The sequence below is a fragment of the Nesoenas mayeri genome (genome assembly GCF_963082525.1).
Source record: "Nesoenas mayeri genome assembly, chromosome: 2".
Classification (NCBI taxonomy): domain Eukaryota; kingdom Metazoa; phylum Chordata; class Aves; order Columbiformes; family Columbidae; genus Nesoenas; species Nesoenas mayeri.
In genome coordinates, this window is record NC_137543.1 from 78,880,359 (window position 1) to 78,897,053 (window position 16,695).

The 16,695-nt window shown below is 39.1% G+C and overlaps 1 protein-coding gene across 1 annotated transcript in view; it reads left to right on the top strand.

Moving 5' to 3' along the window:
• TRIO (trio Rho guanine nucleotide exchange factor) overlaps nt 1-16,695 on the top strand; it is a 255,207-nt gene that overhangs the window by 207,448 nt on the left and 31,064 nt on the right. Inside the window, exons 35-36 of the mRNA XM_080338767.1 lie at nt 11,605-11,897; nt 13,621-13,791. Coding sequence (XP_080194893.1) covers nt 11,605-11,897; nt 13,621-13,791 — 464 coding nt within the window. The remainder of the gene's footprint in view (nt 1-11,604; nt 11,898-13,620; nt 13,792-16,695) is intronic.

Here is a 16,695-nt window from a genome sequence, read left to right on the forward strand (position 1 = left end):
GAAATGCTGGGGACTAAGTGAAAAGAATAAATGTTTTTTCAACAGAAAAAGGAATAGAAGCTAATCAAATTCCTTATCTTGTTTTCCTCCAGATAACTTATTTTCCCCTAAATTTAGGCCTGCAGTTGAGTCTATAACTTAAAAAGGTGATTTACTGTATCAGTAATTATTGTTTTGTAGAAGTTACTATTGATACAGATTTCCTCCCCTCCCCACACTTCATGTCTAGTTAAAACAAACAATAAGATCTCTATTTTATTGTCTTTCAAATAAGTATTTTTCCTCTTTCCCTTTTTGTTTCCTGTTGATTCCTACTTCCAAACAAGTCTTGAACAGCTCTGCCATGATTCTACCACATAATTTCTCTTTGGCCACTTAGGTAATATTAGGTGGATGAGAGCTGAGTAACGAATGAAAAAATTGAGATTTAGATGACTGGGTGAACAAGGCAGTTCATGACATCATCTTCTTCTTCCTGAGCCTTTATTGGGAATAATTGATGGAAATAAAAACAACAGAAAAGCTGCACAGCAAAATGCAGCTTTTTAAATCTGGATGTGATGTGGGCTTGATCATGCCAAAGAAAGTTCTGCAGTGCCTCTTATTCCTGAAGAGACTGTAATCGAGTTAACAAACATGGCAATGATGGATTCAGTTTTTAATATTCAGTGTATTTTCATTGCACATGGAGATAAAGTAGCACATCTTCCATTAACCTATAGTTTGCTTGTTTTAAAATACATCTATACCAAAGAGTTATCTTTCTCCTTTTAACTCAGTCTTTATTCAAGACTGGTGAATTTATGGAGGAGTATCTTCACCTTTCCTAAACCCTTAGAATAATTCATCCTGAAAAGGCATCTCTGCAGCAGTTTGGCACTGTGACTTTTGATAGCTATCTGCTAGTCAGCCTTGACTGTGGGTCTGTTTAAAAAAAAATTACATTTCCAGTGTGACTGACCTTTATTGAAATCATGTGTGCTCTCACTGCATTGCTCAGGTTACATTTCCATCTGAAGACAAACAGTTTAAAACCAGTTGAGTTTCCAATCACTGTCATCTAAGTCTGCTCTCGATAATGAAGTTATTGAGGTGGGACTGAGCTGGGAGGAAAGTGTCTGTCATCACCTACACTCATCTAGTTATGCGCTGTGGAGGCTGCAGGCAGTGACAGGGCTGCAAGAGGCTGGCGCTGCTCATTAATGCTCCAGGTAACACATGCACTGAAAAAGTCAATGTTTTATGACATAAAGCAATGTTAGTACAATTAGCTTCTATCACTGTTATCAATTAATTAGATAAAGAGTAAAGATCATTTTATATATAGGAATTTTGGAGGACCTACATTTGTCACTGTTTTAGCCATTACATCTTCCCTCCCAATTCCTTGCATTACTTTCTCAATTGGTTTTTTGAGGGCCTCAACAGTATAACATTTGGAAAGAGAAAATGACCAAAGTTATTGTAATAGCCCCAAAGCTAAATGACATGAGTATATTATTATGAAGCTTATGGCAGAGTTCCTAACTTGAGATTGATGTGTTTGTACAGCTGTTGCTAAAGCTGTGGCTCCAAACAATCGCTAGTTGTTCTAATGAGCAATTCTGCTTTGAATCAAGAGGATGGAGGAAAAGAAAAGAAGACTGTTAAAATTGCTGTTGGATTTTAGTATGTGTATTTAGGTGAATGTGTAACTGCAGTAGGTGAAAAGAGAAGGAAACAAGTGTTACTTTAGTACAAGTGGTCTAATAACGTGGGGGTGGGGGAGTAAATAAAGTTTGATAAAGTCATTATTTATTTTGTATCATTTGTTCCTGTAACTCAGTGTCAGCACTGTGTACTATCTCTTTACATGTATGAACTTTATTAATACCCTTGAAGATACGCTTAGCAATAACAATTATTATTAGTTTCTACCCTTGTGTTTCAGAGTACATTTGTTGACTCTTGTGATATATTCTCTCAGTTTTACTGGAGGATTTTTGGAGGTTTTGTCCTGTGCTGGATTTTTTAAGGTATTTGGAAAAGAGACAATAAAATGCACCTATTTTCATCTTCTAGAGGCCATTCATTTGTAAGTACATGGCAGAGGATATACTTGCTCAAATTTTTTGAAACTTCTGGACAGAAGAAAAACATGATAACGTTGGCTTCAGCATTTTATACTGATTTTATGTATGATTGTTTTTTGTCTTTATAATTATGAAGCTTGTTTTTATCTCTTACATAAAGATGGTGGAAGCCAATTTCCTCTCTATCCACGTCTATATTCTCAGTTTCAGAAAGCGCAGCAGTAGAACTGTGTATCCTCTATTTCCTTTTGAGAACAGACTTGCTCGAACTTGCTTGCAGTAACCTAGTTAATATGCAGCCTTTTTGCTGGAGTAATGGAGGATGTTTAAAAATCTGCATAGGATAAATTCCTTCCATTGGGATGCTCTGCGTTGTTGAGCTTTTGCACAGGGAAACGTGGCATGTGTTGCTTTAAATAACGTCTGAGACGGCAATTCTTCCTAATGCAATTTCTGCAGGCTTGCTTCTTGTCCCTTCCCTCGTGTCTTTCTCTGCTTTTAGCAGAGCTGAGGACTTGATAAATGCATCTTTTTTTTTTTGTCCCCTTTGGTTGACTGTTCTGTTCTCTATATTGATATGGACAGTTTTGCTTCATATCTGTTCATATATTCTTCTTCTGGACTGATGAACACAGCAAATTACATACACTGTTGCGTTGCTTCTGAGCTGCATTTCTACGACTGGAGTTTATTTTTATCCACTTCCTAGGAAAAAATTATTTTGCAGCAAAAATTCAAGTAGCAGATGATAAAACCCTACAGCTTAGTAACAGATGAGCAGAAATTAATTGTGCTGTTGCCCCAATTAAATCTCAAACTGCTTATCGCAGATTTGTCAGTAGTGATTCCCATCTGTAGTGTGTGACATACAGCTCTCCACCAAGAGCAGAGCCGCATCTTTGTTGCTAACACCATCCACCATGTCTCTTCAAAAGAAGGTTACGCACAGCATGCATGAGACAAATAGCTTGTCAACAGTCAGCAAAGCTCTCTCTAGTGTCTGAAGCGCCAGCACTGCCTGTGAGGCACAGGCCCAAAGCTTCTGCCTTTGCTCTTTCTTTTTTTTGGCTCAGACTTTGCTTCTCCCCACCAGCGAGCTTCTTGGTTTTGTCACAGGCGCTGTAAGTTGGAGCAGTTGGAAGGAAGATAATGCTGCCAGCTCCCACTGCTTCAGGAGCTCCATTGTGCCCACAACCAGCTTCTTGTGCTGAGATCTTAGGCCAGCAAGCAGCAGCAGTAGTGGGGAGCAAGTCAGGGGCAAGGGATGGTGAGCAGATGTTCTACAACTCAACCTGGTGTGGAGGCAATGGCCTTGGCCCTCAAACATCATCATTCCTGGCAGGCACTGTTCCTGTTGCATCCCTTCTGCGGGGAGGAGTGGATGGGCCGTGCGTTCATCTGATCTTCTAATTTGGTCATCCTAGACTAGGTGACTATTGCTGATGCTACGCATCTGGCAAAAATAGTGTATAAAGACTTGTTAAAATACACATGACTCTGTAGTAAAGCTCCAAAACACCCACACTTTGAAATGGGTGATGTAGTTGAGACTTTGTGAAACATCTCGGTGAGAAATTGATTGTAAAAGCTACTGTATTTAAACGGAGGCAGGGAAATTACATTTGCACTGTGGGAAAACTTGCTTTCTGTTACAGAAAATCAGTATTTTATTTCTCTCTTTGCACTGAAGAACTTTCACAACTATTTAATGAGAGAAGGGTATCACCTTAATATTATTACTTACATGGTATGTGTCAGCCCCTATGAGGGAGTTAAATCTTTCAATGAAAATCTTGACTGTTATAGGTCTGCAGAGCAAATAATGTTATGTGTTCCTTTGTGGTGATGAAAAATGATGGCATATCTCAGGAGGCACAGGTGAAGTGCCAGAGATAAGTAACTAACTGATGGCTCCAGTTATCCCAAAGAAACTTGCTGGAGATTGTGCACAAAAAGGAGAAAAGTTTGCCTGAAAATTAGAACTTGGGCTTCTGTTCATGAGCTCTTGTGTAAAATCGGACAAGCCCCTGTGCAGTTAGTGGTTAGTGGAAATACACTCCACTTTTCAGGGGGCAATCATCATATTAAAATCATCCGGGCACTTAATTTTATTTGCAGAGAGGTAAGAGAGAGTGGCTCCATGCACACAGAGTGACAACTTGACTGAGAAACTGTGCTAAATGACACGAATGTATCCTTGTATATAAAGGGTGAGTGCCATGAGGATGGAGCCAGGCTCTTCTCATTGGCAAACAATGATAGGACAAGGGGTAATGGGATCAAGCTGGAACACAAGAGGGTCCACTTAAATTTGAGAACAAACTTCTTCTCAGTAAGGGTGCCAGAGCACTGGAACAGGCTGCCCAGGGAGGTTGTGGAGTCTCCTTCTCTGTAGACATTCAAGACCCACCTGGACATGTTCCTGTGCAACCTCACCTAGGCGTTCCTGCTCCAGCAGGGGGATTGGACTAGATGATCTTTTGAGGTCCCTTCCAATCCCTGACATACTGTGAACATACTATGATACTTGGCATGTCCTGCCAGGCACATGGATGTAGTCGTCTTTAAATCTGAGCAAACAAGCGGTCAAAAGAATGGAGCTGAGATCAAGACATTACCTGTTAAAATATAAGCTGTGTACAGGGAAACTGATATTTAATCTATTAAAAGTTTGTGATTTTCACAAACTTTGAAACTAAACTTCAGTAGTGCGAGTAACCTTTAATACTTCCTACTTGTGACATAAAATACCTTTCTCCCTGGAAACAGGAGAGAGTAACAGCTCATTGCAAAGAATGAAATGCCCCACAAACCCACTTTCCCCTTCTGTAGTGCTGCCTTGTGCTTGTAGTAAGATACAAGATTTAGGTTTAGGGTTTCGTATCCCTGCAGTCTGAATTTCAAGGAGCACAAGCAGAACTACTTCTGTTAACTTGGGAAAGTTTTTCCTGGCACAATATCAGGCCTTCTTCCTGCATTAAATAAATAAATAAAAGGATGCAAAACTGTCCAGTAGTTTTACAAAGAGGATTTTATCTTCCATCTAAAAATTTTGTTAGTATTTAACTCCTAGATAGCAGTAGATGTGTTTACAGTTCTGTCTGTGTGCAACCTATAACACACATGAGGTTATTTAAAAGTTTAAATGTAAAACCTTGATTTTGCATTTATGGGGTAGGAAGGCAGGAGAAGATATTAAAAGAAAAAAAAAGAGGAGATAAAATAGTAATAACATAAATGTATTAAACCCTTCCAGCATATGCGACAAATTTTCTAACTCAAAGAACATTGTATTCTTTTTGCCCTTAATCAGAGATTTTCTTCGTTCCTTTCTGTAGCACTATTGCAAATATGCCTGTTGGATGACTTTTCTCATTTTCAGAAGGACCTTTGGAAGTTATTAACATGACGGCATCTGTCATGGGGGAAGCTTTTTTTTTTAATTGCCAGCATGCTTCTGGGGCAGCTTAGTATCTCATTAAGAGAAGCTGAAGAGTTTCTAGCCTCAAGCGTAGAATTCCGGTCTATCTGATATTAACACAATCAGCTTTTGATTACTTGGAAGACTTAATTATTTAATACATTTAAATCCAAGTGCTCTAGACTAGTGTCTGCATCAGTAAAAATTAATATAGATAACTCATTAATCAGCAAAGATATACTAAGGAGTTGAACTCTTTGTCTATTCATACACTGAAGATATTAGAAATTGTATTTCAGCATAGTGCATAACTTGAAATAAATGCAGGAAAAGTTTGATCAGAGATGAAGAGTGAGTGCCTTTGTTCCACTCCAAACACAAATGTTATGGAAGGATTTTTTTAATGTATTGACTATGAGCTTTCTGCATTTTGTGATTTTTTTTTTATTTTTTTATTTTTTTTTAAGAAACTAGTTTCATGAAAATCAGTGCACTATCTCTATTATCTTAAGTGAAACTCATGCTTCCCAAAGGGCATGGTGGAAACATTCCCCATTTGCAAGCCTGATAAAGCTCAAGCTGCACTGTCTTTAGATGGTAACTTTTTATAGTGGCTTTCTAAAGTTTAAAAACATCTAATGCCTTTTGATGTATATTCCAGTATTGGTTTACAAAAAATACAGAGTGAGGATAGTCTAAAGAGGTTACCCAGCAGGAGAGAAGTAAAATTTCTGACACGTACAAAAGTATCTGAATGGTCTTATAGATGGCAGATTCATGGCGTCTTGCTTCAAAAGCAGTTCCCAGGCAGAAACTGTGCTTGTGTTTGTTCACAAACAAAATAAAGCTCACACTCTTTTTTTCAAGCTTTCCTCATCTCTTCTGATAACAAATGATGACTGAGTACGCAGGCAGGGGTTTATGGGCTTTTGTCATTAGATGCTTGTAGACTAATTTTGTTTCCTCTGATGGTGTGTTGACTTGGTTCAGATTGATTTGTAGGTAGGTACAGGCTTGGGAGATCATGAGCTGGAGCTGTTTCCAGTTTACATATTAAACTTGCAAATGCATTAGTGTAGATTACTCTCTTTGCATTTTGAACCAACAAGCAGCTTTTGTCCCCGAACATTTGTTATATACTTGCATCAGATATTACTGATCAGTTGGTTAATTGCCCTGTGTGACGGGTTTTGTGGGCTCTCTGGTCCTGAAAGTCCATGGTCCTTAAAGTCTGCAGTGGCAGTGTGACATGCCAGTGGCGCTGTGACACAATAGCTGGGGTTACTAGGTTTGCTTTGCTCCATTTTTCACTCCTTGCCCCAACCCTGTTTCATATTGCAGAGGTGGCAAAATGTGTTTATTTTTGCTTTTGCAGCATTTTGGGTTGAGATGGTGCACAGCAGGCATCAAACAGACTCAGTTTGATTCCTTAGGTAAAATAGTCAGGTTTCTGTAGCCCCTTGCACTTCTTGTAAATACTAAAGCTCTAAAAACAGCAATATGGAAGTAGTTAATATGAAGCAGAGTCTTTCAAGTCATCAACTAGCTTAACATGGCTGATTTATTTTTTAGGGAAAAAAAATAGTTTATTGATCACAGATGTGCATGTTTCTAGTGCTAAGAAAGCTGGGACTAGAATGAGAATTCCCATTTCCCTTCCAGTTTCAAAAATTTGCCTGTTCGTTGGAGGTAACTTTATCTTCTAGTTTGAGGGGGTCAGAACCCATGCTGCCTGCCCTTTTTCTTTAGTTTCAAAAATGTATTTATGGACTCTCTGAACTCCCTGACCTCACCACCAGAGCAACATATGTGGTTTTCACTGTGAGAGAAATGGCAGTTAAATGCCTTCTTATTGTGGCTATGAATTATAAAATAAAGTCCATCCATTAGGGTTTTTTTTAAATACTTTATTGAATTACAAAGCTGTCTCTACTCGAGCAAATAGCAATTTCATTAAATTTGATGGTTTCTTGTTGGATTGGTGTTGCTGTGTGTGATCCTTGTGTGGTGTTGTTTTTTCCTCTCCAAGATGGCCATCTGTTGCATTTATCTTTTTCTATAAGGAATTTGACACTCACTGGAAGGTTTACTGTACTTGAAACACAGTTGGGGTTAGCATACCCCAAATTTATTCTGTCTGGTTTGGTTTCAAAAGTCCATGTTGTTCTTGGTTTAATTCTAAATACTTCTTTTTCCTCTTAACATGTTTTAGTGATAAAATATTCTTGTGCAACCCTAGAAAAACAAGTTGCTATGTAGTCATAAAGGAAACAAAACTAATTTAGTGTAAACAATCTCAAGCATGGTAATCAATCTAACCAAGTCTGTATCTCTAATTACATAGATAATATATAGTGGTGGGGCAGGGATAAATACGACACACCCATTTGGCTGTTCTCATAGTAAAGGTGAAAGACTTTTCTGTGCTCTTAAAAATGCATGTATTGGATATCAATATTCCCTAATGTTTGGATCTGGCAATGCCTCTACGTGAATACATGAACTTGAGCACCTAGGTGTTTTTCATTATTATCGTCCAGTATTGTAACGGGTCTCCTGAGGAAGTGGATGGGTGTAAAATTTGTAGAATCTGGACTCGTGTCAGCTGAGATGGGATGGGAAAATGAACAGTAAAGAGTCTCACTGGGAAAATACTGGCATGGAATATTTGTAGTGAGTATTAATATTGACCTATGAGGCTGTAGGGATGTTTTCTGCAAATTTAAGGAGGGGCAAAAAATCAGGTCTGATCTTTGAAGAGGCTATATTTGCTGTTCTGATCAGGTTAACACTGGCGATATTAAACTTCTTTCCCCCCCAATGCCTTTTAAAGAAAACTTTATATTTAATCTGATTATTTTATGGCAGTGCAGTATTTTTATTCTTTTAAGCCTTCTCTTCTCCTTTAGTGCTTTCATGCTTTAAAAGTAGAACAGTGCTATCATTTCTGTGTACTACTTACACTTGGGCCACTTTTATGATTCCCTGAAGCCCTAATAATACTTCAATAAGTGCTTCATATTAACTCATGCAGAAGAGAAGATGAGAAGCAGTTACATGCTGGAAGCCAAATGAAAACTAATGCTGTGTGGGAGGATATGGCTGAAGTATGTGCTGCAAAACATGTCTGGCTAACATTGTTTTGTCTCTTAGATCCTCTCCACTTGAGCAGAGATGTATGTATTTCTTCCTGCTCTCTTCCCTCCTCCTGCCCACAAACTCTTGGCCAACTTGGGTTAAGAGTAGGATTTGTGGAGCTAAAGTGCAGTCAGACAAAAATACTTGTCTCCCACAGTTTCCGGGGCTCTGCATTGTACTATTTGGTTTTACAAGAAATTTGTTAGTGTTGATTGTCAAAAGGATGACTGAGACTTTGAGGAAATGGAGCGCAGGTTTTACAAAAATAAAAATGGGTTTCTTAACTGTTACATGCTTAGGGATAGACAGCTTTTGTAAAAGTAAATCTTACACAATCAGTTACTGCACCATCACACTGCCTTGTTCTTAGGAAGGAGTAATTGTAAGGAAATCAAATAGATACAAAAATACAAACCAGTACATGGTGAACTTCTGTGAAGGCTTAATTGCTTTTGTTTTTTCTAAAGAAGTGAATGTGCTCTATTTTATTTGTATAGAAGGAACTTGTGTGAACCATTACTGGGACAAAAAATATACACAAAAAGAAAAACTTGGCTGAGTGATTATAACATCTTCAAGCTTGGAAGTCTTGAAAACAAAGCATTTAGTTTGTATGTTAAGAAACTTACAAGAACACCAGTGCTGTTTTCTCCTCTTCTGTATTCCACTCGCAGAGTGCCAGAAGGTTATTTATTGCATTACCCATTAGCTGATATTTGCTGTGATTTCTGAAAGAAGGCATCTGATAAGAAGTAAAAGATGCATGATACAATAAAGGTAAAGTTGCGTTTGGTGAAAGTGCAGTGAAACTAACTTCTTACAGAGATCTGTTAGGAGATTGTTTGGATTCCTGTGGAGAGCTTGCAGATGGTTGCAAGTTTGGTTTGGTATTTTTTTTAATAAACAGACAACCTTTTTTTTTTTTTTTAATAAAATAAAAAATCTGTGTTGTAGATGCTGATAGCTAGTAGGCTTACTTTTCTTACATATGTGCTGAGGACCCTTAAGCATTATTCCAGGGGCCTTGAGGGATACTCAGATTGCAAAGTGACAACCATTGTTATAGATAATTAATTTCTTCCGTATGTTTCCTGCTTCAACAAGAAAATAATGTGGTAATTCTGTAGTACTGCTATCCCAACATTTAGAGACAAAGCTGACTAGTGTAACTCTGCATCTGCTTTTTAATAATACCCATTACTTAAAGCCTTGAAACCAGGTTTATGGCACCATAGGAAGTCTCCTTACACATGTGCAGCACAGCTACAGCTGTGGCTGGAAAATAATTCTGTAGCTGAATCCTTATTCTAGGTGACTTGCTTTAAAGTGTTAGCAACTAGCTTGCTGGACTAAAAATATGCTTTATAAACCTTGTTTATATTCTCCTTTGTAGAAACATGATGAAAGTGATGGTTAATAACAACTATTATGCATGTGTTCATACAGTATAAGCTACAGGAGTTATTAGCAAATGAGCTGACATATCTTACCAGTCACATGCCATTTCAGTTTTATCAGAGAAAAATCATGACAAACTGCCTGATAGATCACAATTTAAGTTTTCAAGGAAAGGATGCCGGTTTTGGAACAGTAGAGGAAAAATAAGAAGTCCTAACTACTTACATTCACATTTTATATCTCTTTCCCCATCTCAGTTCAAAGCTATAATTTGCAATTAATACTCTGTGGAAACAGAGCAGGCTGACAAACGTGTGTATCGATCCAAGGCATTTGGGTGTTTACAGTGAAGTGTACTGCTACATCGGTGTGACCATATCATTCTACAAAATTCAAACTACCTCTGGTCAGACTGGCAGTATGCTTCTTCAGGAAAAGCTGCCAGAAGAGGTGACGTGAACAGCTGTGTCAAGCTTCAAGAAGGAACATGAGCACTGAATTTAATTCCCAGCAGTAGAAACATTCAACAAAACATTGTTTATGCCATCCTTATATAAACTATCTATCTGCAAAAGTGCACACACAAGGGGGAAAAAAACCCATATTTGACAGCCTAGGAGAGTCTTCTTAATACCCTAGTGGTAGATAATGTTCATAGGAGTGGTGTTATGAGAATGTGTCAGAAAAAAAAAAAAGGTATGTTTTTAGGAGAAGAGAATTGCTGGGGGGAAAGAGCATTGTGTGGCACGGGGAAAAAAAAGAAACATAGTCTCACAGTAGCTAACCAGTGAGGGTTTATCGTGAGCATTTGGTCCAGTTCAACTGACAGGAGCCTTGGTAGGAAAATAATATAGACCTCATGCACATATAACTATGACTTGAGAAAAGCGTATCCTTAGTTTGACTACAGAACTTGAGGCATTGTCATGTTGAGAAATACTGCTGATTCTGAGATTTGAGCAAACGGGCTTTTTAACATAGATGTTCTGTGCCTTTTTAAGAAAACAAACTAATCAATCAATACCCAAAACTTAGGCAAAAGACAAACATTTAGCTGTTCTCTGGATTCTTCTTTCCCCTTTGCTAAGGATAGGGGAAATAAATAATAACAAAAGAAAGTACTTGGAGAATTTATAATAAAATTTGGTGTTTGAAAAGTAATCTACTTATCTCATTGAGGCAATTAATTTTACTCTTCGTGTCCATGTGCAAAGCAATATACATTAAAAGCAAAAACAAGTATATCCTTCCATAAGTTTAGATAGCATTTGGAAAGTATAATCCACTATCAAGTAAGTATCAGCAGTGCTAAGTATGAATTAAAACTGAGTCTGGAGATATGCACAGCAACTTAATGAATGCTTGACTGTTGTAAGCATATAAATGGAGTTGTGTGGGTGGCCATGTGCAGGTTGAACACTAATAGTGGTGGTGTTGTTAAAGATCAAGTCACTTCAAAATAAACTGGTCAATTGTTCTATAAATCCCATCTGATATCCATTATGGCATATGTCATTTGCCTTGTCTCTCACCGGGGCTTCAGCTTTAAATTTCTTCCCTCGCCCTTTTTTTCAGACTCCCTTTCGGTCTCCAGCAATGATGCCAGTCCTCCTGCTTCAGTAACATCGCTTCAGCCCCACATGATCGGTGCACAGAGCTCCCCGGGCCCCAAGCGCCCCGGCAACACTTTGAGAAAATGGCTTACCAGTCCTGTGAGGCGTCTTAGCAGTGGAAAAGCAGACGGGCATGTCAAAAAGCTGGCCCACAAGCATAAGAAGAGTAGAGAGGTTCGCAAAAGTGCTGATGCGGGCTCTCAGAAGGACTCCGATGATAGTGCAGCAACCCCACAAGATGAAACTGTTGAAGAGGTAAGCGTTTGGGGCAGCTTCCTGAGACTTATTATGATGATTTCTGATGAATTAAATGTTGTCTGGTGAAGGTTGTCTCCTCAGTTGACTGTCCAGCAGTTGTGCAAAGTGGCATGTGCTGTGTGCTCATTCTTGATGACTGCTGTACTCTGCGTAAGTCCTATGCCAGGCCTTCTGCATCGGGAGTATTAGCAACACTCCGCGGAGAAAGATCTCTAATTGAACAAAGAGAAATGGGGGAGTAAAAAGTTGTTCCTTGGCCTTGCTCTTTTATCCTTCTCAGGAAAGCAGCTTTGTGAGTAAAGGTGCTTCATGTTCTGGGAATAATCAGGTCATTTTGTATTTCCTTTACTTTTCTTGTTGATAGATCAGGGAAAAGATAGGGAGAGCTGCTTAACAGCTTAAAGCTATATTAACACCCTGAGCAAGAGGCAGAGCACAGAAAAATTACTGGCCCCTCAAATCAAGAGGTAGTTACCATCAGTGAAATCATAAACATGCCGGTTTTCATTGAAGGGAAGGAAATTGTGAACTATTCCAGATTTTGCCACCTCTACTGAAGGTTTCCTTTCCTCCCACAAACATGTGCCCATCCTTCTAATCGTGTAACTCACATATGGGCAAAGGCACCAATTAGGTGCAGACAGAGCCAAATTCTCTTCTCTTACCAACCTCTGGTTCAGGCTGAAATGAATGGCATCTTACTGCTTCTGAGGGTACAGCCACTGGCATGCTATACAGTTACGCCCTTTTACTATGCTTGAGTCTGACTAGTAGTTTTGGTAGTTATCACACAGAAAAGAGGTCTCTGGTGCACAATTAATTGTTTAGTGCATTTTTTTTTCCTTATTCCCAACGTATTTTGCTGCAAGGTTAAAACATCAGTGAAGTTATGCAGAAAATGTGGGGAAAGAAAAGACTAGAGACTTGGCAGCATGATGAATTGGGTAATGTGGTTTGGGAAGGAATATTGCCCTCTGTCCTTGAATATCAAGCTGTAGAAAGAGACCTTCTGTGATGCAGTTGTAGCATTGTGTTGAAAGTATTTGTTATTCTGCAGTTCTGTGAGTGGGGAAAAAACTAAGACCTGTGTCTTAAAGACAGGAAAAAACAATAATCACTTGTGCTGTCTTCCTTTAAAGATAGTTAAATTATCCTGCAAGATCAGTTACAATAGACTTTGGCTAATTGAAATCATAGTTCCTTGTATAATTGGAAGGAATGTCTTTCAACACAACTGTAAAAATTATACAAGCAGTCTGCTCTCACTGTTTTAGGGGTGAGAGGAACAGAAAGAATAATTGCAAAATACTTTGTAATAAGGGGTTTTTTATATCTTTTAAAAGTCTTGCTATGAGGGGTGGTACTTCAGATAAAAAGTTCTTGAGTTGCTAAGTTAGAGGAATGTGACACTTTACAGAACTCAACTTGGAAAGCAAGCGTGGCTTTAGTAACACTTTTCCTGTAGTAAATTTCAAGCTGAATGTCTTGTTCTTAGTATCTCAATCCCATCTGCTTTTACAAAACACTGCAAACATTATCTTTGGCACCTGCTTTTTTCCCCTCTGTTGAGGAGGAGCACTGTGTTTGTAGGATCATCTTGACTTGTTGGGAAAGAGAACAGACTACAGAACAGACTTGCTTAAGAAAAGTTTGTGTTGAACAAGCTTCACACTGCTGAGGGGATAACAGAGCCTGAATAATGTCTCAATTTCATTAACAGAGAGGTCGGAACGAGGGACTGAGCAGCGGCACTCTCTCCAAGTCGTCCTCTTCAGGCATGCAGAGCTGCGGAGAGGAGGAGGGTGAGGAGGGAGCAGATGCTGTACCGCTGCCTCCTCCCATGGCAATTCAGCAACACAGCCTTCTCCAGCCCGACTCACAGGATGACAAGGTAGGAGGAGGGATCCGGGAAGGCTTCACGTGTTGAGAGGACCTCTGTTGGTTCAAATCTGTCTTCTGTTTCCGAAATCTCTGTAATGTGTGTGATACAGCTTTATGGTAGACAGAAGTAATCACTACACCACTTAAGACAATGTCAAAAGGGTTTCCTGTGGAAAGACTGAATTAAATGCATCTCTATTTTAACAGCACAAGTGCCGAAATTTTTCTACTAGCACTTTAAATCTGGAAATGGGCCGCTTTGTGTGTTTGCAGGCCTGTTTACCTCTGTTTAACAGATGCTGTATTTAGTGATTAGAATTTAATTGTTTTATAATCATACTTTTGGATACTGAAGTTAAAATACTATGTACAAGTGAAGTTTATCTGGAGAAATTAACAGTTGTATATAATGTTTTTAGATCATAGGCTGTTCACCAAGCCCTGCTATTTTGGGTAGTCTCAGTTCAGGAGCATAGGTCCTTCCTCGTCCTTCCTCGTCCTTCCTCGTCCTTCCTCGTCCTTCCTCGTCCTTCCTCGTCCTTCCTCGTCCTTCCTCGTCCTTCCTCGTCCTTCCTCGTCCTTCCTCGTCCTTCCTCGTCCTTCCTCGTCCTTCCTCGTCCTTCCTCGTCCTTCCTCGTCCTTCCGTTTTTTGGTTTTGTTTTTTTTTTTCTCTCCTCTGCAAGCGTACTAAAAAGTTAGTATCCAAATAAGGGTAGTGATCCAGCTGTCTTTTACGAACAAAGGCACATTAAAATTCAGGGTAAAAATTTTGCATCAGTGATGAAATTCTGGATATAGATGTTAACTGCATGAAGGAGATCCTACTTGCATGTTATCTATTTTTCTTAAACATTGTGATGTTCATACACTGAGAAGATTTATTTCACTTTTCAAACTGGATCAAATGTTAGGAGACAACTATCAAGCCTGGAAATAGAAGGTTTTAGAGTAGAAACAGTGTGGACTTGTGCAGCAAATATTCACATTCACGTTTTACTTCCCTTTTTGCTGCTCAAAATTTTTAGCTATTGTAATCTACAGCATGAACATCATTAGTGAATTTTGTGGGTAGTTACTCAGTGTTCTCAGTGATGCAGATATTATTGATAACTTTGGCTGATTTTGTTGAATTCTTTTTTTTTTTTCCTTTCTTTCTTCTTTTTATCCCACTGCCTTTCAGTGAGGATCTTGGTCATCCCTGAAGCTATCATTTTTAGGATCAAAATGGCTGGCTCCATTGTTCTATTTTCATTAAATTCCTACATGTTTTCCAAGTTGAAAAAGTGTAAAATATGAGTTGAGTGAGTTAATATGTTGGGAAACATTTTTGAAACAAAACAGGTAAAAATAGCATTTCAAAATTTTGGCAGCCTTTAGATCTGAGATAATAGTTTATTGCTAGAAAGTAATAATCTCAGTTTGAGGTTTAGAAATAGAATAAAAATTATGTTGGTGAAAATATGCTACAGTTCCTGCTGATAAGCTGCCATATTTGCGTGTCCCTTCAGTGATATAAAAGAATTAATATGTAAGTCTTATAAAAAGTTCTTCAGAGAAAACCAGCTTTTGCTTATATAGTTCTTTTTGCACAGTAAGAACAGTTGCATAAAGGGATATGCTTGTAAGTTAGTGTGCATTTACTTTTGTATTTCTGATACAAAGTAAGACCCTTATCACAGCAAAGTAAGAGGCTTTGACTAGCTTTAAATCCCCAGTAAGATTTGACTTTTTACTTCTTAAGAGGTTAAAATGCACCCACTGCAGGAAAACATCTTGGGACAGTTTTTTAAGTGTCTTAAATGGCATTCTAGAAAAGACTTCAGAGAAGTAAAAATTTGGTGCAGTTAATATTATACTATAATTTTTCAAAACATGTAAATTGTGATTCATTTAAGGTGCATTGTTTTTGTGTGATATCTGTCCTACTGCATGGTGTGAGACAAAAATGTCCCCTCATGTGGCAGCGTGGGAGGTCATGTGTGCCTCCCTGAAGTCCACACACCAGGGCACGCCACCGTTTTCCAGTACCAAAAGCACATGCTGTACTGGAACGCAGAAGTGAGAAGCCAGAGCAAAGCTTTACCCAGCAGAAGTCGGTTGGCTCTGATGGATTTACTGATTAATAAAAGGCTTGCAGACAAATTCCCGGTCATCTGCCTTCTGGGTGGAGTCCTCCTTCGCATTCCTGCCACGCTCCGTGGTTGCTCAGCTCCTCTGGATCCCGAGGAATGTCTCCTCCTTTCCATGACCTCAGAGGCTTGGCTTTCATCTGCACCTCACTGTGAGCATTCCTTCCTCTCTGGGGCTCCTGCTCTACACTCAATGGGGGAAACTCGCAGCTCGCTGGGCTTCTCCCTCCCCACCCAGCCCTCTGTGGGCTCCAGCAACTTCTCCCACCTACATGTGTTCAGTTGCTCCCTCCACCTTTCCTTATTTTCTGGGCAAGGAGTGTACTCAGAGCACATTGTGAGGAAGAAGGTCAGCAGGAAGGCTTTATCTGCACAGCCTGGCAGCTTCTTCTTTTTCAGATAATATATGATATACCCATATGGATTGGAAGCCAACCAGTTCTGAAGGTTTACCAACAGTCACACACCATATATTCCCATAGAGCAATGACAGAGAGAAGGGACTTTGACCAGAGTCTGATTCCAACACTGCCAGTGTTTCATAAGGCTAAGCTGAGCTTCACAGCCAAAGTGAAAACCCACATAAAAGCACAGCTTTGGAAAATCTGGTCAACAGTCAGATGTCACAAGCATAGAGTTGCCTAAAAGACACACTAGCTGTGGGATTGCACATTTCTGGGTGTGCATGCAAACATCATGTACTAGGCCATGCTAATTTGTCTAATATCACTAAATAACACAACCATTTTCTTTCCTAAGAGCTCATCTGCACAGTATGCATTCTT